At 32.8% G+C, this 25,993-nt stretch overlaps 5 protein-coding genes across 6 annotated transcripts; 3 read left to right on the top strand and 2 right to left on the bottom strand.

Annotated features, from left to right (window-relative positions):
* The first annotated feature begins 763 nt into the window (after positions 1 to 763).
* LOC136340801 (heat shock 70 kDa protein cognate 4) lies at positions 764 to 8,330 on the top strand. Its single transcript, XM_066285148.1, has 6 exons — positions 764 to 917; positions 3,662 to 3,874; positions 3,930 to 4,289; positions 4,649 to 5,244; positions 5,434 to 5,595; positions 5,976 to 8,330. Exons 2-6 carry the CDS (start codon positions 3,670 to 3,672, stop codon positions 6,597 to 6,599), a joined length of 1,947 nt encoding a protein of 648 aa, XP_066141245.1. The 5' UTR covers positions 764 to 917; positions 3,662 to 3,669; the 3' UTR covers positions 6,600 to 8,330.
* A 519-nt stretch (positions 8,331 to 8,849) lies between these two features.
* Positions 8,850 to 12,314, bottom strand: LOC136340804 (uncharacterized). 2 transcript variants are annotated; one of them, XM_066285153.1, is made up of 3 exons: positions 11,900 to 12,314; positions 11,206 to 11,543; positions 8,850 to 10,898 (listed from the first exon to the last, which is right to left on the bottom strand). In XM_066285153.1, exon 1 carries the CDS (start codon positions 12,312 to 12,314, stop codon positions 11,949 to 11,951), a length of 366 nt encoding a protein of 121 aa, XP_066141250.1. In that variant the 3' UTR covers positions 8,850 to 10,898; positions 11,206 to 11,543; positions 11,900 to 11,948. The 2 variants fall into 2 exon arrangements, with proteins under 2 accessions (XP_066141250.1, XP_066141249.1); XM_066285152.1 differs by having other exon boundaries at positions 11,206 to 12,314.
* Positions 12,315 to 15,267: 2,953 nt separating this feature from the next.
* On the bottom strand, positions 15,268 to 18,149 carry LOC136340802 (DNA ligase 1). The gene is made up of 3 exons (XM_066285149.1): positions 17,617 to 18,149; positions 16,754 to 16,937; positions 15,268 to 16,700 (listed from the first exon to the last, which is right to left on the bottom strand). Exons 1-3 carry the CDS (start codon positions 17,848 to 17,850, stop codon positions 16,273 to 16,275), a joined length of 846 nt encoding a protein of 281 aa, XP_066141246.1. The 5' UTR covers positions 17,851 to 18,149; the 3' UTR covers positions 15,268 to 16,272.
* Positions 18,150 to 18,677: 528 nt separating this feature from the next.
* Positions 18,678 to 21,042, top strand: Yippee (yippee). The gene is made up of 3 exons (XM_066285150.1): positions 18,678 to 18,813; positions 19,057 to 19,279; positions 19,332 to 21,042. The coding sequence occupies exons 2-3, from the start codon at positions 19,079 to 19,081 to the stop codon at positions 19,503 to 19,505; spliced, it is 375 nt and encodes a 124-aa protein (XP_066141247.1). The 5' UTR covers positions 18,678 to 18,813; positions 19,057 to 19,078; the 3' UTR covers positions 19,506 to 21,042.
* A 2,336-nt stretch (positions 21,043 to 23,378) lies between these two features.
* LOC136340511 (odorant receptor 10-like) lies at positions 23,379 to 25,204 on the top strand. The gene is made up of 8 exons (XM_066284662.1): positions 23,379 to 23,475; positions 23,532 to 23,891; positions 24,007 to 24,216; positions 24,267 to 24,508; positions 24,562 to 24,661; positions 24,711 to 24,815; positions 24,870 to 25,025; positions 25,082 to 25,204. Exons 1-8 carry the CDS (start codon positions 23,419 to 23,421, stop codon positions 25,133 to 25,135), a joined length of 1,284 nt encoding a protein of 427 aa, XP_066140759.1. The 5' UTR covers positions 23,379 to 23,418; the 3' UTR covers positions 25,136 to 25,204.
* Positions 25,205 to 25,993: the final 789 nt, after the last annotated feature.

Here is a 25,993-nt window from a genome sequence, read left to right as displayed (position 1 = left end):
TATAAAATTCCATTATATCCTGATGTTAAGTAAAAATTGTAATAAAAAGGAAGATCATATTCTGAATTTGCTTTTTTCTCGCTGAAATTCAAAATATAAGGAGAGTTCAAAATGACTCTTAAAGGATATTTTTTGTTTTATGGTGGAAGCAAGGTGCCGCCATTTTGGTGTTGGCACGTGTATATACAAAGCCTGATTATGAATTCGAGTTTTACTAAAGAGACTCGGCTATTATAAGAGCAACAAAATCTACAGATTCTGCATGAGGCCTTGATAGCGATGGTTGTATCTAATATGTAGGAGGTTTTGTTTTTAATCGTTGTTATGTATGAAAGCGTGGAGTTTCTAACCCAAAGGAGTTTGTTTAAAACAAATCAAGATAGGAGCAAGTCTTCAGGATAATTAATTTCGCAACCCCCTAAATTACAAAAGTTTATTCTGGTTAAATTCCCCTGTTGGGGGAAACATTAACAAAGAAATGAAAATGATTCGTGGGGGCAGCACCTGGCTTATTCATATTTCAAGGAAATCGATTAAATGAACTTTGCTGATTAATGATGATTTTGCGGAAACATAGTTCACGTAAGTGGACGTAAAATTTAGGCAAAAATTTTGTATTTTATCAATAGAATTCTAATATCGGTAACTTTGTACCCAAATGATCATATACAATAGTAACCTCAAGAAAGTACATCATTTGATTTCTGATGTTAAACCGGCATTTTGTGACGTCGGCGCACATATGATGTCTGATTGGTTGACTGTAAGAATTTTCTGGAAGGCCGCAAGGTTTCGTATATATTCCGCCATTTGCAATATCTTGTTCGATTCGTTCATTGCAGTTGCTGGAGGTTATACACGAGATTTAATATTTTTGTAAAATCCACTTTAGAAAACCTTTTTGTGAACAAATTCAGGTGAGAAATCACAAATTTTAGTGTTTGTTGAACCCCCATTAGGAATTTGTTCTTGAATTGCACCAAATTTCCGGGAAAAACGTGAAATTAAATGTTAGTGTAATAACACGTGTCAAATTGGTTCTAAAAATCAATTTTAAAATGTTTGATAGCAGGGATATCATTTGAGAGGTTCTTACGTTTTCGAACATAATAAAGGCATGGTTTTCAGTATTTTATTTAGAAAATTCATAGTTCCTTAGCGCTGGGCGTTGTTTCTGCAAATAAACTTCAAGGTTAAATTAGTACAAGCCTGCCTGCCTTTTTATGGCTGTCGCGTCCTTACAACAATATAATTCTTTATCAAGCTGAATTGCGCTTATTTATGTATGGAAAAGCAAAATTATCTTAATGGTATTGTGCATGACTAATTTTCCATACATTTAACCCTTCCAGTAATGTTTCCCTTTTTTCTTTTGTTTAATCCTTAAATTCACATCTTGGAACGTTATATTAGTCATTTCATGTTCTTATAAATCCTATGCAAGTATATGCCTCTATGACACTCCTATGTTCTTTAAAGTCTATGTAATGTGTTTGATGTTTTTTGAAACTAAACTCACAAATTTGATATGTTTGTGATATCTGTATTCTCAATTTCTTTAATGTTCAATTGAAATGTCCAATGGTGCATTTGGATTTTGGATGATGTGTATGTGAATTTTAAGGCTTGCTACCCATTATTTCTTGAAGTTATGACTAATCTGAATTTACCTTAGCTGAACAGTGGTTTGAATTAGAACATATATTGTGTAATATAAAAAAGAAAACACTGTAGAGATGATTTTATTTAAATTATTTTTGATGTCCTTGTTTATGTGTGCACTAAAAATCAATAGTTTTTAATTTTATTCTTGCATTTGTTTTTATGTTATTATGAATTTGAGATGTTTTTTAACTAAAAAGTGTAACAACAAATCAACTTTATGTGCGCAGGATTTCATTTATTTATTAGTGCACAGTGCTTCTAGCTGCCTTTTGTTTTATCCAATTTGATTGGAAATAGAAATCAATAAAGTTTTTATCAACTTAGCAAGTTTAAAAAATATTGGATTTATAAGAGGTTGGTTTGTTATTTAGAGAAATTTTAGAACGTTTGCTTAAAATACACCAGTTGTGACATATTAATCTTAATAAGGATATGTTCAAAATGGAAAAGTTGCTGAAACATTTATACTTTTTAACAGTATTATCATTTTTCTTTCAATACTTCCATCGATATATATATATATATATATATCTCTTCTCAGAATGTTGTTGATAACATCTACTATCTTGTTTCCAATACTAGACTACAATATATAACAAGACACAAAAATTTCAAGAATTTTATCGAAAATTCAAGTGGTCAAAAAAATGTGGAGTGTTTAGGGAGAGTGGAGTGTTAATATTAAGATATTTGATATAAATCATATCAGAAATTCAAATATATATTCGTCACTTATTGGTTTCGTGTGTGAATTATGTTTGTTATAACTTAACCATATATTATAGACACCAGCTCCGAGACCGGAAACGTAAAACTACAAGTAGGGAAGATGCTCGTTTAATACGTGAACTGTCAAAAGATCCTTTTCTGACGTTTACAACTGCCAAACAAAATTTCAACCTACCAATTAGTGCTAGAACTATTCGAAGACGAATGCAGCAGTTCGGTTATAATGGTAGAATTGCGAGAAAAGTGCCCTATTTGAATAAAATACATCTTAAATGTCGCATTGAATTTACAGAAAATAATTTAAATCGTATGCATTGGAAAAACATTCTTTTTTCGAACGAAACCAAAATTAATTTGTTCAGAAATGATGGGAGAGTAACTGTGAGACGTCGGATAAATGAACAACTAAACCCAAAAAATACAATTTGCACCATTAAACATGGTGTAGGCAATATTAAAGTTTGGGGCTCGTTCTCGTATGAAGGAGTTGGTCCGATTTATTTAATAAAAAAAAGAACATGACAAAAGAAATTTACTTGGATATTTTGCAAAATATTGTTGTCTTATGCCGAAGAAAATTGTCATTGAAATAGATCTACCAACATGACAACGACCCTAAACATACCGCCAAAGTTGTTAAAGCGTGGTTGAATTCCCAAAATATTGACATTTTACCTTGGCCATCTCAGTTTCCAGACATTAACTCGATTGAAAATTTGTGGAAAATTCTTAAAAGTCGTGTAGCTTAAAAAAAACAACTAACGTGAAACTTTTATGGAAAAACTCTAAGAAATCTGGTATTCTATTTCAATAGAAGTCTGCTGCAAGTTGATAGACTTCATGCCTAAACGATGCGTTGCAGTATTATCCCAGAAAGGATATGCGACCAAATATTGAATATAATATTATAATTACGGCATTTTTGATTAATTTGTTGTTTTATATGTTTTTTTCTAGTTTTGAAAGCTATTTCTAAACGCTCTAATTTTTTTTACCACTCAAGTTTTCGATAAAATTCTTGAATTTTTTGTGTCTTGTAATATATTGTAGTCTAGTGTTGCAAATAAGATAGTAGATGTTAAGAACAATATTTTGAAACAAGTTGTATATTTTTAGAATAAATATTGTAAATGTTATTACTTATAATAGATTTTTTAAATGATACTCTTATTTTTTTGGCTATAACTGTATATGGAGTGAATTTTTAGTTTTCATATAGCATTACTATAAGAAAAATAAAAGTGGTGTGTCTTTTTATTAAATACAGAAAGAAAAATGGCAAAAGCACCAGCAGTCGGTATTGATCTTGGCACCACCTACTCCTGTGTTGGAGTATTCCAGCATGGAAAGGTGGAAATCATTGCCAATGACCAAGGTAACAGAACCACACCTTCCTATGTTGCTTTCACCGACACGGAACGTCTCATCGGCGACGCCGCTAAGAACCAGGTCGCCATGAACCCAAACAATACTATTTTTGGTGAGTAGGATTTGAAGAAAAAAATTATAATTATAATAATTCTTGTATTATGTAGATGCCAAACGGCTTATTGGGAGACGTTTCGACGACACTACAGTACAAGCAGATATGAAACATTGGCCATTTGAAGTGATAAATGACAACACAAAACCAAAGATCAAAGTTGAGTACAAGGGGGAATCCAAGACCTTCTTCCCTGAAGAAATCAGTTCTATGGTGTTAACCAAAATGAAGGAAACCGCAGAAGCCTATCTAGGGAAAGCAGTTACCAACGCAGTAATCACCGTACCGGCCTACTTCAACGATTCCCAAAGGCAGGCCACCAAAGATGCTGGAACTATTTCTGGTCTTCAAGTACTTAGAATTATTAATGAACCTACAGCTGCTGCCATCGCGTATGGTCTAGATAAGAAGGGTAAGTATTTTTTTTTACGGAACAAAATATAGATAATTATTCTAGTCGAAATCGAATATTTAGTACTAAACTGAGGAGAACCGATGGTTCGACGCATTCTTACTATACAACAAAGCAGTTCCAAATTTGTGGGACCAGGTGTAACGTAAAAGGAGTATTTTATGTTCCATTGTCTCGAAATTAGAAGTTTATATTCCTGTCTCTTAAATCTTTCTATGATGATACTAAAATGTCATGCCAGACTGGAGTTTATGAATTACTTCCATGATTTTTTTTAATACTGATGTATTCAGGATTTCGGCATTTTTCCAAACGTTTTGGAAAACCATTGAAGCTAAAAATAGTATACTTCTTTCTAGGACACGGAGAACGTAATGTATTGATTTTCGATTTGGGCGGTGGTACTTTTGATGTATCCATCTTGACCATTGAAGATGGTATCTTTGAAGTAAAATCTACCGCTGGGGACACTCACTTGGGCGGTGAAGATTTTGACAACAGGATGGTCAACCACTTTGTCCAAGAATTCAAGCGCAAATACAAAAAGGACTTGGCTACCAACAAGAGGGCATTGAGGAGATTGAGGACCGCCTGTGAAAGGGCGAAAAGAACGCTCTCCTCATCGACCCAAGCCAGCATTGAAATAGATTCTCTCTTTGAGGGTATTGACTTCTACACGTCCATTACCCGTGCCCGTTTTGAGGAATTGAACGCTGACTTGTTCCGTTCCACCATGGAGCCAGTTGAAAAGGCCATTCGCGATGCTAAGATGGACAAAGCCCTGATCCACGATATTGTTTTAGTCGGTGGATCTACCCGTATCCCCAAAGTCCAGAAATTGCTGCAAGATTTCTTCAACGGCAAGGAATTGAACAAATCCATCAATCCTGATGAGGCTGTTGCCTACGGTGCCGCCGTTCAAGCCGCTATCTTGCATGGGGATAAATCCGAAGAGGTAAACCTTGTTTAAACTGGATTGTTTCATTTTCTATGTAAAAATAAACTTCTCTTCCTCGCAATTTGTGCATGACTAATAATAATGTTAATAGCAATATTAATTTGCTATTTTTCATTTTTCTATGCGCATTGCCTGTATCACTTGATTTCTTTAAACTAAGTTCTCATTAGTAATAATACTTTTCAGGTACAAGATCTACTTCTTCTTGACGTCACTCCGTTGTCTTTGGGTATCGAAACCGCTGGAGGCGTGATGACTGCTCTTATCAAGAGAAACACCACCATTCCCACAAAACAAACACAAACCTTCACCACATACTCCGACAATCAACCAGGAGTACTCATTCAAGTAAGTAGTGGCAATAAGGTCAGGCAAAAACAAAATTTCATTGTAAATAGCACTTTCGATTTTTTGCTCTAAGACAATCTGATATTACTGGATAGACGATTGTTAATCGCAATGGTTAGGTGGACATTCGATTCTTCATAGAGACATTTTGAAAATTCAGGAGAGGTACGGTCACTTAATGGTTGCAAAGTTGTGCTTTATGTGTCAAATTTAAAATGATAGAAAATTTCTTGTACCTTGTTATGATTATACCCAAATGTCATGCCAGACTAGAGTTTCTGATCTATTGTGATTATTTTTTTATATGATGCAATTATTGTAGTCAACATTTAACGTGCTTTGGAAATTCTAGTGTTACTAATGAAACTTTATCTTTGCAGGTATACGAAGGTGAACGTGCCATGACTCGCGACAATAACTTGTTGGGTAAATTTGAGCTTACCGGTATTCCACCAGCACCCCGTGGTGTCCCTCAAATCGAGGTCACTTTCGATATCGACGCCAACGGTATTTTGAACGTGTCAGCCATTGAAAAATCTACTAACAAAGAGAACAAAATTACCATCACCAACGACAAAGGTCGACTTAGCAAAGAAGACATTGAAAGAATGGTTAACGAGGCCGAGAAATACAAGAACGAAGACGAGAAGCAGAAAAATACTATTTCTGCCAAAAATGCCTTGGAATCGTATTGCTTTAACATCAAGAGCACTGTAGAAGACGATAAAATCAAAGAAAAGATTAGCGAGAGCGAGAAACAAACCATTTTGGAGAAATGCAACGAAGTGATTGCCTGGTTGGATGCCAATCAATTAGCTGATAAGGAAGAATATGAACATAAACAGAAAGAGTTGGAAGGCATTTGTAATCCAATTATCACCAAACTGTACCAAGGTGGTGCCCCAGGTGGAATGCCTGGTGGATTCCCAGGTGGCACTGGTGCCGCTCCGGGTGCTGGTGGTGCTGCTGGAGCTGCAGGACCAACCATTGAAGAAGTAGACTAAATGATTATGTTATATGGAGCTGAAAAGTTAATTAAAACCCGAATTGCTTGTAGCATTTCTAATTTTAGATTAACTTTAAACACTCTCAATTTTTAACGATAAAGATGACATACATTATAGAGATGCGATGAAAAATAAATCATAAACTTTATTGTCTGTCATCTTGATCGTTATTAATAACCAAGTCATCGGTTTCCTCTACAGGCACTTCATTTACCTTCCTATTACTGACCGGCTTAATAATGATATTTTTCAAAATGTTACCAATGGCGACTGAATAGTTGTTTCAACTGCCACATATTCTACAGTTGATTTTTGAAACTCCTTGACTGCTTTTAGTCCATTTTAATTTTTCACATTTCCTCTTCATTTACTTTTTTCTCTTCAATTTCCTTTAATATATTTTAGCTGTCTTACGTCATCGCAAACAGCAGCATCCACTTCACTGATTGACAGTTTCTAAAATTATCTCTTAACGTTACTTATTTTTCTTTTGCCTCAAGTGAGAACTTAGTTTTTTTTCTGCTCTTGTATTTTTACTATCTGAAAATAATTAAAAGTAAGAAATGTGACACAATTTAATGCACACTGTTGAAATTTTAAAGTTGCACATCTACAGTACCGAACAAGAGTAAAAGAACATTTAATTTTTTGTAATATTTTGAGCATTAAAAATTTATATATGATATATTTATTTATACAACTAATAGGTAAATACAATTCGAAAATATAAAAATAATTTTCTGGTTCACATTAAAGTTATACTAATTATTATAATTAGCATGATTTTAATGTAATATTATAGTTATACTATTTAAAAAAACCACAAGTAAAAGTAGAGAAATGTTATAAGGCTATTTTGCCATAACAAACATTTAACATTTATTTAGTTGCATAACCCTTTTAATTACTGTCAAACTCTTTTCTCTCACGATCAATTAGGTTATCGATAGTTTCTTTAGGAATCTCTAAGATGGTTAATGGCTTTAAACAATTCAGTAGCATTTGAATTTTTTTTTTTCGGATTTTGGCCCGAATTTTCTGGTCAACCAAATCTCATAGATTTTTTTATGAGATCGAGGTCAGGATTCTGAGATGGTACTAAAGAACAGTGATGTTTTAATTTAAAAAAGTTATTTTCGCTGTGTTTAGGATCGTTGTTTGTTAAGATCTCTGAAGAAGTACTTGAATCTGTCCATAATTCCAATATCTAATAAAAAGTTCCGTTCGATGACCAGAGAAGCAACCTGACACTTTAATATTTCCTCCACTATGTTCGACTGCACTACAAAGTGATCTAAGATCAAAGCGTTTGTTTTCAGGACACCTAATCTACTAACAGCATCTAAGGAAAAAATGACAAACTCTTGGACTCCCCCTTATATTTTCGATTCGTTTGTTTTTTCATTTTCAAATGCAAATTGCTCTAGATATTCTCATAAGAATATGCGCTTCACAATGAATACAAAACTAATGACTCGTTTAGCCAACAAATAAATAGTTAAAAAATATTTCTCTACTTTTGTTAAGAAATAAAAATTCCAAGTTATCAATTATAAACAATAATAAAAAAGCAAATATTCTTTTTTTAAGGACTCTGTGATAAATAATAGTTATTATTTTTGGGTGAGAGTAAATTTAGTTACTGTTTGATTAAGAACATATTTTGTTTCTTCATTTTGGCCCGGTACTGTACATTTTATAGAATTAAAAGGAAGGTTTACAAGTGAATTGTTATTACTACTCTTACTATCTGAAACGAAACTCCTATTTTTTTTATCTTCATTTTCTTCGTGGCATTCTTGTTTCAGAAACTGCTTTCGGACATTACAGATCATTTGAAATCAAGTCTTTTTTAGAAGCTGAAATTAAACATTAACACTTTTTTGAGGTAACTCATCAATAATGATTATTTTAAATTTTCAAAATTATCCTCGGCGTCTTTATTACATCGAGACTGGGTATTTGTTTCAATATTTGGACTTGTAGCATTTGGAGAGCTACATCTTTTGGGAAGACACCTTGGCATTTTCTTAAATGTCCGTATTATGTTATAAATTATGAAATATCGAGTAATTATTGTTTATTATTTTTTACGTACCACCATTACTTTATTCAGAAATGTTGGTATGTCTAGACGATATTTGAATCGCGTCGAAATTCACAGTGGTGGCCACATAAATAAGAATAGTCTTTAAAATATACCAACCTTATTTAAAATCGGGAAAATAAAAACATTTCTCTATCACATTTGTTTTATATTAAATAATATTTATTTAAACTTTTCCAATAAGGATTTGTCAACATGACGAACAAAATTCCTCTGAATAAATAAGAACGATTCCATTTAAATGAAATTTTATCTCTAAAGTGGCCTAAACCTACTATTAATCTTATGAATACATACTACTAAACTGAAACCAATATTTAGTTGGGTATCCTTTATTTCAAATGATTTCATAACACCGTTGCGGCAAAGAGCCAATAAATTTTTGACATCGTTTTCTAGGTATGGCATACCAAATCAGCTGAATTTATAAAGTTGAGAAAGATTTGTTACATTTTTATCTTTTAGTGCCTGTTTTACATCCCGTCATAAATTCTCAATTAGGTTCAAATCGGGACTGCAAGCGGGCCACTTAATAACATCAACTTACTTTTCTACCAACGAGTGTTTTACCATTTTTGCTGTGTGTATCGGGTCATTGTCGTACTGAAATTGTCAGACAATAGGAAAGATATTCTCTGCACATAGCGTCTCACGAATATTCCAATAGTAGATGAACAACTGGGTTTCTAAGCCAAATGAGCCTTTTTTGCACATCCGAAGATAGGCGATTTTACGTTACTTTTGTCGTTCTGTTATTTAAGTGGCCGTATGGATGTGGGATTTGTCGTAACGTTAATTTAGCGGTGCATTGCGAAAATGTCTTTTGTCGTTACGTTAAGAAAGTTTGTCCGGTTTTTTCCGGAGTGCCTTGAGACAGGTCCGTACTTGGGGGGGTTCTGTGGAATGACAGGAGCGTGGCTACAAGGACCTCAAGGTAAGTAAAAGAAAAAGTGCTCTCTTAATTTTTTATTAGCACATAATTCATACGTAAACAGAACAATACTATAAACTTTGTAGTGTTGTACGATGAATCCGGATAGTTCTCAGGACCTTCGCCCAAAAAAATCCTCACCTAATATTTTTATATCTTAACACGGTAATATTAACATAAGTGAACAATACATACGTAAACAGAACAATACTATAAACTAGACGTTTTGTAATACATAAGTAAACTTTTAACTAAGACAGACCGTAAGGTAGAGTATCAAAGCTGTTTGATAAAATTTGTCGTTTGTCATCAAAAGGATTACGTATGAGTTATGTATTAATAAAAAATTAAGAGAGTATTTTTTCTTTTACTTACCTTGAGGTCCTTGCGCCCACGCGTGCGTTCCACGCTCCTGTCACTCCACAGAACCCCCCAAGTACGGACCTGTCTCAAGGCGCTCCGGAAAAACCCGGACTAACTTCTTTAACGTAACGACAAAAAACAGTTTTCGCAATGCATCGCTAAATTAACGTTACGATAAACCTCACATCCACATGGCCACTTAAATAACGGAACAACAAAAATAACATAAAATCGCCGACTTTTCGGATGTGCGAAAACGGCACATTTAGCTTAGAAACCCCGTTGTTCGTCTACTTTCAATATTTGTGCATGTTCAAGATATCGTCAATTTTGGCAATGGGTCCGGCTCCATGTCCAGGCATACACCCCCACAGTTTAATGTTGTCGCCACCATGCTCGATGATTATTGTGGTGTACTTTGGGTTAAATTCTGTGTTACAACGTTGTCTCACATGACCTCGACCATCGGAAACGAATCTGTTAATTTTTGTTTCATCTGACTATAAGACATGTTTTCATTGAAAACTTGACCATCTTATCTGAAGATTTGCAAATTCAAAGTGTGCAGTTCTGTTCTTTTTTTATGTCATTGGTTTTCTTATGGAAACTACCAAACAAACCTTCGTCATTGCCTTCGTATTGTCCTTTTGAAACTGTGTGGGTGTTTCTTGGCCAAAAAGCTCTCTTTGTAGTTGAATAGATGCTAATTTTGTATATTCTTTTGATAGTATCAATAAATTTCTATCAAATACGGCTGTTGTTTTTCTTTTCCTTCCTTGTTTTATAGGATTTTTTAAAGTTTTATGGGTATTACAATGTTTAACTGCATTTCTGACCATCGTTTTGGAATAATCTCACTGGTCAACAATTTTTTGATAACTTCAAATTTTTTCCACTAAAAATAAAATTAATTTTTGTAAACCTGTAGTACAATGTTTTCTTCTACTTGTTTTATATTCTATTAAGCTATTTTGTACGCTACAGCAGCATACACTGATTGATAAAGGATTTCTATGAAAACGATCTTATTTATTTGTCCAAAGAAGTTTTGGCTATACAGGGTGTAACATAAATAGGGATTTTCCTTTTAACACGACATAGACCTCAAAAAACTAAGTAATATTTTTATATAACATTATTTAGAAATCACAAGAAGAACCAAAATATGCGCTTATGAAAGTTTTAATAAGTACTATACATACCTTTAGATACTACTCACTCCGGGACTAGGTATTAAAGGTGTTCGAAATTGTCTTCATTGGTTTCATTTGCACAAATTGTCGCTCGCCTTATCCACGATTTTGTGCATGCTGTTAGAAGAGATGGTTTTTCTCCAATTATTTCTGCAGCGTTTCCTATCCCTTCACGCAAATCTTCCACTGAGTTAATTTTACTCGTAAACATTAAACTTTTCATATAACCCCACAAATAAAAATCACATAGATTAAGGTCTGGTGATCTTGCGGGTCATCTTATTGGTCCGTTGCGTTCTATCCACCTGTTAGGAAATTGATCATTTAAAAAGTCCCATAGTTGGCACCTAAAATGAGATGGAGCACCGTCATGTAAAAACCACATTGATTGTCAACATGTAAAGGCACATTTTCAAGAAGTTCAGGCAAATTATTTTCTAGAAAATGGAGATCGTCTAAACCCGTCATTCGATCTAGAAGACAAAGAGGTCCGATAAGCATGCTTTTAATCATGCCGCTCAAACATTTAAAGAAAATCTCTGCTGGAAATTAGTTCGGCGAATAGCGTGAGGATTTTCCACTACCCATACGTGCGTATTTCGAAAATTATTTACTCCGTTACTAGTAAAAATTGATTCATCCGTTACCAGAATAAACTTAAGGAAATTTTCATTATAAGCGGTTTCCTGTAAAAACCACTCACAAAAGTATGCTCTTGGGAAATGGTCTTGTAACATTAACGCTTGCACTCTTTACACATGATAGGGATAAAGTTGGTTTTCATTTAAAATTTTCCACACTGCCATGTGAGATGTAGAAACTTGTTCTGCGATTCTTCTAATACCGATAGTTGGATTGTCCTGAACAATATCTAAAACATGCTCCTCAAAATGTGTCATTCTAGGTGGCCTATGTCTTCCAGCATATCCACCATGCATTGCTGTTAGGTTTTTAGTTTCACGAGCTCTTCCAACAAAATAAACAAATCTACGGGCTGCAGGATGATGTCTTCCCGGAAAGCTCTCAGCATATAACCGCGAAGCTGAGAAGGCATTCTGGTGCCACCTCCTGTATATCAACATGTCCACCAATTTGTGATTCGAGTAATTATAGGACATTTTTAATTTAATAGTATCAATACTGATAGTTTATCAAAATAACGTCTGGAGCTAAACTTCACGACTGATTTTTAAGCGGCGTGGGTAAATTGCATAAAAACAGTAAACATTAAATGTTTTTTGCGTTTTTACAATGGCTGATAATTTTTTGTGGGATATTTTATTTCCTTTACATTGAATTACTATTTTATGCAGGAATGAATTTAGATTTTATACTAAAATGGATTAAAACTTATCTACGCATATTTCATTTTTTTTTAAGATTTCTAAAAAATGTTATATAAAAATATTGCTTAGTTTTTTTGGGTCTCTGTCATGTTAAAAGTAAAATCCCTACTTATGTTACACCCTGTATATTGCTTCAGTCTATAACATTGATATAACAAAAATTATGTTGATTAAAAATAGATGTACTTTATCACGAAAATACCCGATCGTATAAATATGTTTACTATTTTTGTTTTAAAGAAGTTTTACTACTGAGCGTTCTTAAATATATGTGAGGAAAATAATTTTAAATTTAATTTAGATAAATTTTATTTTTTGAAAACTAAGATCGATATCCTAAATGCAAAATTAGTAAAAATCAGATAGGCCCCGGTTCCAAAAAGGGAAAATCCAATCAACATTTTACACCTCCGTCCAATGTGCATTAAGTAAGCCAATTTTTGACATATGTTCTTACTTTTGAAAGTTTATTAAAAATCGTATCGAAATAGTGTCGCCGTTAACGAAATTATTAACAAAAGATATAAACTGGAAATGGAGGAAAGAACAAAATGAAGCCGTTACGAAAAATAAACGACGGAATAAAATCAATCACCTATTACAGTCGAAAAACAACCGCTGATGAGTCTTTCTACCATTGGTATGAATTGAAAACGTTAGCTGTAGCCGAATTCATAAATCATTTTCGAACTTACCTTCAAGGTACTCATTTTAATTACGGACTGCAGTGTGATGCAAAGCACATTTATAAATAAAGAATTAGTAACGAGGATAGATCGTTGGTGGTACGTTATTTAAGAGTACGATTTTGAAATTCAACATTCTTCAGGGAGCGAAATATCTCGCATGTCGATGCTTTAAAGCAGAAACATCGAAAAAAAAAATTGAAATTGACGATTGAGTAATCACAGTGGAAACACAAGATTAATAAATTCGAATAATGTGTGAAAAATTGAAATTCGACACTGCGGTCAAAGAAATATAAAATCTACGTATTGTGTTAAAAGTGACAAGGTCTATTGGAAATACATACACCGGCCAATTTAAAAGAATATTGTACGTGTCGTTTATTTTATTACTATACGACACCTTTTTCGATTCTATGCGCATCAAGCTTTAGTGAATGCAAGCAAAAGGCAATTAAGCGTTTGATAAGTGTGAAAAAGACAGTCTACCGTTTCCTCTGCGTCATGACCCACAAACTCCAAAAAATCAGTCACTCATTCAAAATCGACTCCCTCAAAGCGATCTATCTTCCCTCTCAATCCGGCCCAGACGAGAGCATACATTTTCAATGCCGAATCGCGAAAATTAACATCTCAAACACAATATACGTCGTATTCCACATAAATGAGATTACTTCGAATCCCTGTACATTTCTTGTCGATACCGGTGCAAATATTTCTTTAATCAATATTTACAAACTTGGCTCTCACGTAGATAAAAATGCACTAAAAACCTCATAATCCTTCTAGGAATACACAACTATCCTAACTTCAAATAAAACTATTTCCCCCTATACTCAATTTCGTTAATTTCAATTCTATGATATAAACGATAACTTGCTAGTTAAATAACGATGGTATATTAGGCAATGATTTCGTAACTCACTTTGGGGGCCTTTTAGACTACAATAAAAAATATCTCTAAACGGAAAATGAACTTAAATATTTCTAGAAAAATCACATACCGTCTGGATAAATTATCATTCTCCAAATCCATTAGCAGAAAATATAGCTTATAGCGAATATTCTATAGGACCTAGAAGCGAAGCTATTGTAAAAATAAATTCATTTTAAATTCCGAAATCAAAGAAGGAATTTCCTCAGATTCCACAATACTAGATGAAGTCTATGGTTTTCCCAGTATCGATAAGGTAATTGATAACGAATATATCATCACCAACATTCTAAATACCACAGATAATGAAGTAAAAATAAAAAATGCGCAAGTCCTCTTGGAAGAACTTCAAATTAACAAAAATTCCCAAATTTATCAAATCTGAAAGCAGGAAAATGAATTGAAGCCTAATAGATTGAAAAAAATTCAATCCACGTTAAGAATCTCAAATATGAATGAAGAATGTATCATCCATTACTCTATACAATTTGAATAACACATTGTTACATATATTGCGAAGATCTTAAGACTAACACACATGAGTGTACCACCGTTAAATGGCAATAATTGATTAATTTATCCTCTATCTTTTTAGAGCTTGATATTTGGTTGAATGGCAAAATGGATCTTCAATTAGTACGCCACAGATTTAGCCATTCCAGGTAAATGGCTAAAAAATGGTAATATACAATGGCGTCGCGTAAGGGTACTTTACACGAGCGCCATTCTATAATGCGTGCAATGAACTCGATAAAACACAAATTGAATAAATTGCTTTTGTGAAGGGTTATTATATGTGTTAATTCAGTGTGAGTGTCATATATTTTTGAATAAACTTAACGCGAGTCTTAACGTGACCGTAAAGTCTTTACGTTCTTAAGAAAATTGCTCAACTATTTGACTTAATTTCCAAGCGTCTGACACTAACTGCATCCTTTTAAGAATTTATTTGGTACAAGTCAGCACTTAGGCCTATGCATAGACAAAATCAAACAAGTAAAACAAATGGTCGTCGTTGAGTTTGTTAAATACACAAGTCTCAATAGTAACAAAGGTCTCTAAAATGCACTATTAATATAAATAAATATGTAATAATAGACAACAATTAGTGTTAATATTATTATAATTTCAAACAGCAACATACGAGACCAAAGGATTAATAAAGATCATTTTGGAAATTTAACTTTATGACGACTTAATGACTATAAATGGGGAACAGATTGCAGAAAATGTAAGACCTAAAATGGGCTTTCAAGGTGAGAAAATGAAAAAGCAGTTGGATATAAAACGAAAAGAAAGTACCAAATATAATGTAAACAATTTGATTGTATGATGAGGAGTTAAAAGACTCAAAAAAAAACAGTATTTAGTCTATTATATAAACGTCGGTCGTAAGGTTGGAGTAAAATATGGAGGGCCATGCAAAGTCTCCAAAGTTTTGAGAAATAATGGTTATGAAACTGTCTCTAAAGGCAGTAAACCGTTTTCCATGATACTCTGTAATAGTTGCAGTAATTACAATATGCAGCTACAAATTCGATGCTATAGTTGAATCTTCAGATTCTAAAGTAGATAGCTTGCACGAAATAATTGATTTACTGGAATCTTAAAATATAAATGGAACACGGTACCCTAAAATTAAATAAACCCTAGATGCAACGCTAGATCTTGAATTGGAAACACCTTAACATACAATTCATAAAAACAAAATAGCAGCGCAACAACTAACACTTCATGAGGATGTGCAATAGTGCAGAGTGTTATGTAACAAAAATAATAATTATTAATTATTGTTTATATTTTTGTGATTTATCTGTATTTATAATTATTATAAATTATTTATCTTCACTAAATAAAGTATAATTAATATTTTGTTATGGAATTATTTGGTTTGGTGTAAATGACTCATTCTTCAATTATGATTGTAATAAAAACGTAGAAACAGGTAAAAAGTCTGCTAACAGTACGATTCCTGCAACCTAAGATTTTTGAATCACTCAGTTAAGATTTTTGGGAAAGTAAAAACGAAGCATTTTATCGTGTGCAACAATTAATACCTGTTAATACTGAAACCTTAGAGTATAAAGGAAATTTGGCTTTTAAAGGTTTTTTATTGTGCTGACTCAATATCTGACTCACTGGAGGTGATTACAATTTCAACATCCTTAGGTACTTCAATAATTATCTCATCAGCATCCACTTCTTCACCATTATCCTGACTTTTTTTCTTTTCTTCTTCCAACTTTTTCTTTTCTTCCTTTTTTCTTTTGCTTTCTAATTCCAGCTGAGATTTAATGAGACGTGCTCTAGCTTGCAGCTCAAGAAGCTCCAAAACACTAATTAAATTTGCTTCACCAATGGCTTCTTTTTCTTTTGCAGTTGGCTTTTCGCCGCGATTTATTTTATCTTTTAAATGTCGAACCTCCCTTGTTGCTTCCTTGTCAAGTTTTTCTTTTTTCACCTTTTTCGTTTTTTCTCCTGGTTCATCTTTCACTTTTTTTCTCTTGTGTTTCCGTTTTTGCTTATTATCCCCCTCATCTGGAATATTTTATATATGAAATCATATAGAAAAAATGTTAATTGTGAATTACCTGAAATTACCACGAAATCATCATCACTAACATCATCAAGCGAAATAATGTCAACAGACTGGTCCTCATCTGTACTACTTTCTTCTTCCAGAGTTTTCCCATCAAAAATATATTTTAACCTTTTATTAGAGATTCCCAGGAGTTCTTCCAGCAACATTGAATTGATCTCTTGAAGGTCCATACTCTAAATTAGATATAACTAGTACACATGGTACATAGTGGTAGAAGAATGTTTTATTTCATAGTGTCTAAGTAAATCTGTTTACCGTGTATTGGACTTTGCTAGTTTGCAGCCAGTGAGCTGAACTTTATAACACCAATCTAATATTGTAATGTCATTGGTAACCATTTAACTTGCCTCATTCAAAATTTATTTTAAGAAAAATTGCAGTTATTTTTACAACTAATACCTTTCTCAAATTAAATATTTTTGTCTTACTATGAATACTAGGAGCAATATTTTCTTACCCTACAGGTAATTTGAAACACTGAAATATTTGCTTTTTTATAGGTAAATAGTTAAATATTTATAAAATAACTAGCAAATGCATTCGACACTCGCAGCTTTTGATAAGTACATGATTGTGTTTGATTGGGTCAAAACGCCAATTTTTCAAAAAAATCATCAACCACAACAAAAATTTTTCTTTAAAAATGGATACGAATAGTGCAAGTACCAGTTTTGGTTCAGTTAAACTTAGTTTAATGCAACTAGACCTTAAATGAGAACAAATTGCTGAGACACTTCAGGAATTTCAAAGTATTTCCATGGAATTTTAGAAGTATTTTAACGTACAATGCCTTTATGTTGAGGGACATATGAATAATCAAAATCAATGAAGTAATAACAACATTCTGCTTACCTTCATACAATCTGCAGCCATACATTTAATTTTCTTTGGTTTGATGATTTTTAATACTTGTTTCATTAATTTCACACGATCATTAGTATAATATGAAAGCTCATGTTCACTATCCAGATCTGTATCACTATCAGATGCCATTAACTTTGCGAGTTTCTTTTCCTTTTTGCTTCGTTCAGATTTGCTGGTTTTTTCTTTTGAGTTCTTTGACCCAGGGTGGAGATGGGAATACATATTTTTCCTGAAAGTAATATTTCTGAGAATGTTTCTGTCTGTATCTAAGCTTTTGTCAGTAATTTAATCTAATATTTAATATAGTCCCGTTTTATATTTCCTTTTGCTGAATTACTACTTATTAATATATTAAAGTGTGTGTGTAGTAACTTGTGCAGAGGGTATTTATGATTCAAATATTTTAAAAAAGATTTCAGTTTTATATTTAAAAAAATTAAAATATCAGATAAATATACGAAAACTTATTTTAACTTATATTTTTACAAACGAACTGAGTTTTTTACGAAGCTATGAAATTAGAACTGGCAGCGCTGCGGCACTATACAGTGTTGCGGTTGGCAGCTTTGCTAATCTTGTGGAAGGTAACATAAAGGTACGAAGTATACTTCTATGACGATAATACGACATATACTAAATTGTATTTTCAAAAAATGTGGGGAGAACGCTAATATTGCAAATTGGTTAAAATTTTAATATTAATATATATATTATGCATTATATGTAGCAATGCGTTAGCGTAACTGAAGATAATGCCCTTGATTTTTTATATATTTTTATATATTGTACATAGAGTTGATCAATTATAGTGACTGAATAGTCACAGTTCTGATATGGTGAAAATGTGTTTGGAGTTCTATGTTTGTTGTGAAGCCAAATATCAAAATTCATTTTTATTTTTCTGTTAACTTGAATGCTCTTTAGGTTGTGGATTTATATCAGAGCGATAAATGATGGGTAATTTTACTTAAAAAATGCTCCTTCATAGTTTGTGACTTGGAATCATAAATTTGAAAAGGAAATAGAAAATGTCATTAGCATGACATTCACACTTGGCTACGTTCTGTCACAGTGACACTGAAGTGTTTTTGTTTGTAGGGTTTGTTTTTCCCATTTTCTAAATAATTTTATTGAATATTTTGTTGCTTCGTGCAAAAAAAGTGGAAAAGGAACTTATATAAGGAAGTAAGTAACGAAAAATAATTAATTCTACAAATAAACAATCAGAATTAGGTGAAGTCACATACTGTCCATGATCGTACATTATAACAAAAATCTGTGTCATTCTTCCACATTTTCCTTTTGTGGCTCATTTTCTTTGTTCCCTTTTCTATTTACGAATTAAAATTAAAGAGCAAAGTCACATCTTCAAGAGTTCAACAGATTTTCATATCCAGGACTCAAATCACCTTTTGATTTTTATTCCAGCATAAATACCTCTCAAAGCACCATGGGAAAAATCTTCTTAGAACATATAGGAGGCATCCGTTTGTTTTCTTGCGCGCGGTGCCACACAAATCTCACTAACCGTACTGAACTAATTAGTACAAGATTCACTGGAGCTACTGGCAGGGCTTTTCTATTTAACCGAGTAGTGAACTTGACTTACAGTGAAGTTCAAGATAGGGTGATGTTAACAGGGCGTCATATGGTAAGTTTTCACAGAATTTACTGTTAAAACAGTGTCTGGAGATTTCATTTAGGTTAGGGATGTCTCCTGTAAAGCATGTGATTCAAAATTGGGATGGATGTATGAATTTGCGACGGAGGACAATCAGAAATATAAGGAAGGGCGCATAATATTGGAGAGAGCCTTGGTGACTGAGAGTGATGGAATGGACGAGCGGTCATACCATGAAAGGAGGCAAAATAATTAGGTCTGGAAGTTTGATAATGACAAAAGCTTGAATAGTTAATTATTTGTCTGAAGATTGAATTAAGGTTTGTGACAAGTGAGAAGCATGAAGGTTAAAGGGGAGACATGCAATTGATTATTGATTATGATGGTTGTTCAGAATCATAAACATAGTCCATTATTCCCAAAGAGACTCATTTTGAACAACCTTATGCTAAAATTAAAATCGTAAATCTCAAAAATATTTTTGTTGGATATATTTTTGGTTTTGTCCTTAAGAGGAACATTGCATACAGAATAGATGGTTTAAAATAAACACTAAACCACATTTTAAAATCTTATTTTAACCACCTCTTTTGAATCTAATGATGGCCTGAGGGATGAAACTCTGGTCATATATGCAATAAAAAGATTTCTAAGACAGACTGAAAGATATGTCTTAATTTTGTTTATGATTGTTTAGAGTGAGATTCATATTTAGAAACTTATATAAGTTTTGCATTGTATTTGGTACAATGTAGGAATTAGATTAATGGAATATTTCATCTAAAAATAAGGTTTACACCCAGATCCAATCTGACAAAAGCCTTGTATCTGCACAGTTTAAACATTGTTTAACCAGACTACTTGGGATTAGATGTCCATAGATACTAAGCATTTTGTATGTTTCTATATTTCTAAACGCAATATAAAGTTAGTCTTTCAGGTGTCAAGATTAGACTATCTATTATCTATATCCCATATTAATGAATATAATACCAAGGCCAGATATTACAGCTAGGGTTGAAATCCAATCTGAAGTTTAAGGGCGCGATTTGCTATATATTCTATTGCTAAAAGTGCTAACAAAAAATAATTTTATTTTTATGTTTGCGCTTTAATGGTCAGTTTCTGATTCTTTTTTCAACTGAAAACCTTGTGATTAAAAAAGTTCGTCTTTGTCTCATTTACATGATGATAAATGATAAATGGTCAATAGATAAATATTTGAGTTTTTATGGTCGTTTAAGGTACAGGTTTTTTAATGTTTAAGGATTTGTATTAGCAGGGAAAATGTAAGTAAAATTTTGCTTTTTGCTGCATGTTTACTGAACTGCAAATTCTAGTAATAGGACATACCTACTAGATAGGCGTATGGTAACATTCCATAAATGCAGAGGGACTTAAATTCCCATTCAATAATTTTATAAGTAATTATTTCTAATTTATCTTTACTGGAAATTGACCTTTTTAATGATTTATTTATGTTTGTAAATACAAATTTGTGTCTAATAAATTTGTTCTAATTTTGTATACAACAAAAGTGAGAAAAAACGAACATATTTGTAAAATCAGCACCTTATTTCAATCTAGCTGCTATGAAAACAAATTTTTTAAGTTAAAAAAGCTATTATTAGGTAGAAAAAACAGAAATTAGGAAAACAAAGACAAAATTCTTATCGGATTTATTAGTTGTTAGAATTTTGAGTTTCACTTAAGACGGAGTTTGAACTAAAGGGACAGAACCAGGCCTAAGTATATTATGATACTGATAATAATAAAGAGTTGTTGAAAAAAAGTTGTTTTATTAACTTTTAGAAGTCTCCAACATTAGATTGTGCCGACTTCCCACATTTTTGTGGGTGACCATTTTTTTAAATTAAGAAAACAGTAATTTATGTATTAAAGAAAGTTGAGAAATAGTTTTCTGTTAATTTTTTAGAGAATTTAAAAAAATGGTATTTACAATGTAATCTGTGAAGTGGAGAAAATGTTCATTGTATAAAGGAATAAAGGTGAAACGACAAAGGAGAGGTCACATACTTGTACTTTCAATCTAAAGTATTCAAAGAACAGATCAATTTTATATGAAAAAATCCTCAGCAGGTGTATAGCAATTTTTCAATATATGTACTTAGAAATAACATTCAATAAATTTCATTCTACCATTTTAACTAGGTATTCGCTTATTTCACTCTTAGCGACTATTTTAATGGTTATTCCCAGCTGGCTGTATTGAAAGATTTTCAATATCCAGAAGTCACATAACACAAATATCCTGTTTCTTTATTGCTTTTCCCCTAATTTCCTCAATCGCATTAGTAACAACTTGCCTTCGATTTGCCCCTCGTAAATCGCTCTTGATTCATGAAACAGTAGTTTTTGTTCACTTTCCTCTCATCTGCTATTTATTACGAGAATTTGAAAGAATTGACTCACGATATTTAGTAGATAAATTGGTTAGTGACCAGATGTTTTTCATAGCCTTATGCTACTTGTCGCGGCCTGAAAGTCCATGCTCTACGCCACCAATTTCATTTGTATAGGAAAGTATTTCACTCTTAATAGTCTCTACACTTGGTCCTTATGTACTTTGACTTTTCAATAGCTTGGTGATTTTCTATAGGTTTTCCTCATTATGTCTTTTTTCGCTCCATTAGAGGGGCTCCTTCATGAGACACTTAATCAACTTTCTTTTTAGTTATTGCAAAATAATATTAATTTGTGGTAAATTATCGATATTAAAATGATGATATTGTATTAAAATTTTAATATTTTCCTTGTGGGTACCTAAAAACGCGCAAATTGCCTCTATTATGAAATAAAATTGTAATCCCTTAGAGAAAAACGGATTTGTTGCGCATTAAATATTAACCGATATAATTGAGAACGCTCTTTGTTATTTATGGAATATGGCAATAAATGCACTTACTAAGGCATATACAGGGTGATTATGGTAATTTGACAAAGGCGTTATTCTACATGCTTATATTGATAGACGGAAATATTGATCATAATGACAGAGCCTGGGAACTTTGGTTTTATTTGTCAAAAGCTTTTGACACCATTAATCATGAACTCAAAATTAATAAGTTAGAAATATATGGCTTGAGAGAGATGTACTGATCATTAATTACTTTTTATTCAAATAATAAGTTGCAGTCGATCTGTAAATCATAATAGAGACCATATTTTTCACAGACTTATTTTTTCATATGACCAACTTTTATTCATTTGATTTAATTTTATTTGATTTTATTAGGTGATGATAATACCGATTATTACTTGACAATTTTTGACTCGATAAATTAAAAATTTGATTAGGTAAATTTATTTTCAAAATAAATGTGTTAAGTAGGTATTACATTGATCAACAAAACAACTACTTAAGTAGCTATTACTACATTAAAATTTGTTCATGTTCGTTGAGATTTATTTCAGGATCACTCATGGTGTTGAATTTAAGATAACCAAAAAAATACTTCTCGAATCTGGTGATGTTTCAGAATCTCGATACAAATAAAATGTTTACGATCTATACTCAATGAAAGTAGAATTCGTGTGTTCGCCCCCTTGGTAAAATTATGAATTATGGGAAAAAATTTGCGAGGGAGATTTCTCATAAGGCTAGGCCGTCATTCAGGCCTAATCGTAATATTCTCTCTTTACAATGCTTTATAGGGGTTCTATCATATTAGCAAAAAATATCTCAACTTTAGAGGGAATTATAAAGCTGTTATTTAAATACTTTCTAGAGCTAATAATTAGACTATTAATCCAGAAAGGCTAATTGTACTCATTACGAGCAATTATTATTTTTTTCCCACGTTAGGGTTAAATTGTTAATGATTGCTAACAACACATTGCCGTACGCATAGAAAAATATCATGCGTTCCTGGGTTGATGAGCCTCTAAGGATTTCTACCATGACTAGATGTAATATCTGAACACTTGTTATTTGTATAGTATTCCTTTGCCATAAATTGTAATAAAGAGTTTATAGTGATACGCCTATGGTTTTCAACGACTTTTCTGAGAAAATGTCTAGGTCTCGAACAATCAAATTATCTTCGTGTTTTCATCGTTTATGAAATAATACCCACAAATCGACATAAATAGATATAGAGCGAGCCTCTTCACTTTTGCACGAGCGGCGTAAAGTTGCTCTTCATAACATGCCTGTGACCCTCCCCACCAAAGGTGAAACTTTAAAACCTCGCAATGTTAATTCTGTAAGAATTCTTTAGTGCTCCAAAAAGATCTAATCATCAATTAGCCAAATTCTCAGATATACCCACCCTCAGAATTCCTTCGCTGGTCCGCAATATTCACCTCTCATATCGGCATGTTCCCCAGCGAACTGCTCTTTTCCGGTAATAAATTACATCAATCTGTATACGAGTTGTATTCGAAGATTGTTGTTGTCTACTACATCTACATTACCATTAGTATGTTTGTGGCTTTGGGGTATCTTTTACTGGAGAACCCTGTGAGGATGTCCGAGGTATTCAAGAATTCTACAACGACCATTCTCTGTGCGACGGCTATCGGACGGCAATTTGCAATGAGAGTGCATCCAGCTTTTTTGAAGATCTTGAGGTTTATTGTCGATAGTGAGCAAGATTTAATGTGTACTGATGATAAGAAGGTATACTGGTCATAAGAATACTTAGCTTAGGTCCGGTCAGTTCAGGTTTCTGATGGGACTCAGAGGCAGTCTTTTGGCTCTAAATTTTAATTAATACAGCAATATTTTGTTTTAGGTATTAAAACTATACTTCTCGTACAAGAATAAAGCAACATTCAACTCCCTCTTTTACCTAACGATGACTTATTCGCTGACTCTTTTTTACCTTTTAAGGCCATTTGTCATGGACAGTAATCAAGTTCTCAATGGAAATGATACCATAACGGAATTGAGAAGCTTTCCCATGTCCATTTGGGTTCCTTTTGATGATCAAACATACTACTGGGTATATTAAAAACAAATCTACTTTAGATCAAATCCTGACTCCTTTTATAGTTAGCTTATGCCTGGAACTGCATAAACACCTTGGTGATGACTTCAATAGTGAGCTCTGTAGACGTACTCACTCTTCTTCTGATTATCTATCCCGTTTCACAGTTGCAGATTTTAAATCACATTTTAGGCAATTTTGAAGCGTACATGGGACGGATCCAAGCGCTGCATAATATCCAGGATTCTTTGGTAGTTGGAGAGATGACCTTCCAGGCTTGCATTGCTGCTTACAGGAATATTATTGAGTACCTATCCGTTCTAACTTAAAAAAAAACATTCTTAGATAAGAAAATTTTAGCTATGTAGACAACTTAAACGCATGTATAAGCGTGTTTATGGTATTGGATTTCGCTCAAAGTTCGGTGCTTTTCGCCACAGTTATAGCTCAGCTTTTATGGGTACCGAAAAATCTGATTTTTTTTCAAATAATAATGCGAAAACTTGCAGAACCCCCCATCCTTTCAATTTTACGGCTTTGTTTTACTTTATTTGCTATATCTGAATCAACGCATCTTTGTACTTTACTACTATTCCAACGAGATTTGGATTTTGGTAACTCACAAGCAATTGATTGGTATTTTATGGAACAAAACAAGATATTTCTAGAGTGAAAACCTAAGTTTGTTTTTTTGGAGATGCAAATGGTACGACCTTTCGATGAAGGTGAAACGCATGATGACGCTGTTTATACTCAGAACAAGGAGGCCTCTAAGGATCAACATAGGGCCGTTTGGTGTCATGAGTTTGTCGACCTATATTGCGGTAAATGCTGATCCAAAAAAAGTCCACTTTGAAAATTTAACCATGCGGTTTTTCAGATTCTGAAAGCCACCTATTCGTATATGACTCTCCTCTCCAGTGTTAAGGAATAATTTGTTTTACAAAAACTGAGTGGTGATGATTATGGTTTCACAAATAGATAATAGAAGACATTAAAGACACTGAGCACTAAACTGAATAAACATAACTACATTAAATAAATTGCTAAGACTGTATTTAACGATGATAGTAGGCATTGCGAAGTTCAAAAAACTTGCAATACCTACTAATAATGCACAATTTTAGCTATATTTTTAGATTTGCTATTATCAGCACATGAAAATGGTACTCTCACTAGACACTTATCTTCTATACTCCAGACCATAAAATTCAATTACTCCTATCTGCGATGCGTAATTTTATTCTGGAAAGTTCAAAATTGTTGTTTATATGTAAAAACGACTATTTATTTCAGCATTATGTTCAGCATCAGGTCTTGAATTAACGTGTCATTTACATTAAAAATTTTGGATAAGGCTTATAGAAATGCTATCCATAGATAATACTAAGCCTCGTCTAGTGCTATCTTCTATCTTCAATCAAAAAAATGAGTTTTTGCAATCAAACTACAGAATCTTTGTGTTATATAATTGTAGAGTCATTTTTCCAGACCTTTTAAAGTGCTTCTTGATTACACATCAAGACATCGTGCGCGTTTTGGAAAGCATTTTTTAAAGAGCCTTTGAAGGTGCTTCTAAAAAAATTACTATCTTCAATGTTCTTTAATTCGCTTTCTAATTTATTTCTGTTCTACACCCTCTTCTATTTTGAGGATGAATGTTAATATGTGGTTTTAAGGTTCTCATAAATCTAGAAAGATTCAAAAAGTTCTGAAGGAAAGTGATCTTGATCAAATCTTGAACTTCTATGAAAATATTTCTTTAGTTTATTCCTATTTAGTCCTGATTTGC

The sequence above is a fragment of the Euwallacea fornicatus genome, chromosome 8 (genome assembly GCF_040115645.1).
Source record: "Euwallacea fornicatus isolate EFF26 chromosome 8, ASM4011564v1, whole genome shotgun sequence".
Taxonomy (NCBI): domain Eukaryota; kingdom Metazoa; phylum Arthropoda; class Insecta; order Coleoptera; family Curculionidae; genus Euwallacea; species Euwallacea fornicatus.
The sequence above is the reverse complement of the archived record's forward strand: the minus strand, read 5'-3'. Positions and strand labels throughout refer to the sequence as shown.

What these genes read in the sequence shown, in the direction of transcription:
- LOC136340802 (XM_066285149.1), bottom strand. Translation starts at nt 17,850, where the DNA reads ATGTATTCCCATCTCCACCCTGGGTCAAAGAACTCAAAAGAAAAAACC. An exon ending in TGGCTGCAGATTGTATGAAG is followed by an intron (nt 16,938 to 17,616) that starts GTAAGCAGAATG and finishes TATCTAATTTAG; the next exon opens with AGTATGGACCTTCAAGAGAT. An exon ending in TGATTTCGTGGTAATTTCAG is followed by an intron (nt 16,701 to 16,753) that starts GTAATTCACAAT and finishes AAAATATTCCAG; the next exon opens with ATGAGGGGGATAATAAGCAA.
- LOC136340511 (XM_066284662.1), top strand. Translation starts at nt 23,419, where the DNA reads ATGCCTGTGACCCTCCCCACCAAAGGTGAAACTTTAAAACCTCGCAAT. An exon ending in GCTTACAGGAATATTATTGA is followed by an intron (nt 24,509 to 24,561) that starts GTACCTATCCGT and finishes AGAAAATTTTAG; the next exon opens with CTATGTAGACAACTTAAACG. An exon ending in TTATAGCTCAGCTTTTATGG is followed by an intron (nt 24,662 to 24,710) that starts GTACCGAAAAAT and finishes GAAAACTTGCAG; the next exon opens with AACCCCCCATCCTTTCAATT.
- LOC136340801 (XM_066285148.1), top strand. Translation starts at nt 3,670, where the DNA reads ATGGCAAAAGCACCAGCAGTCGGTATTGATCTTGGCACCACCTACTCC. An exon ending in ATGGGGATAAATCCGAAGAG is followed by an intron (nt 5,245 to 5,433) that starts GTAAACCTTGTT and finishes AATACTTTTCAG; the next exon opens with GTACAAGATCTACTTCTTCT. An exon ending in AACCAGGAGTACTCATTCAA is followed by an intron (nt 5,596 to 5,975) that starts GTAAGTAGTGGC and finishes TTATCTTTGCAG; the next exon opens with GTATACGAAGGTGAACGTGC.
- LOC136340804 (XM_066285152.1), bottom strand. Translation starts at nt 12,314, where the DNA reads ATGTCCTATAATTACTCGAATCACAAATTGGTGGACATGTTGATATAC.
- Yippee (XM_066285150.1), top strand. Translation starts at nt 19,079, where the DNA reads ATGGGAAAAATCTTCTTAGAACATATAGGAGGCATCCGTTTGTTTTCT. An exon ending in TGTTAACAGGGCGTCATATG is followed by an intron (nt 19,280 to 19,331) that starts GTAAGTTTTCAC and finishes GATTTCATTTAG; the next exon opens with GTTAGGGATGTCTCCTGTAA.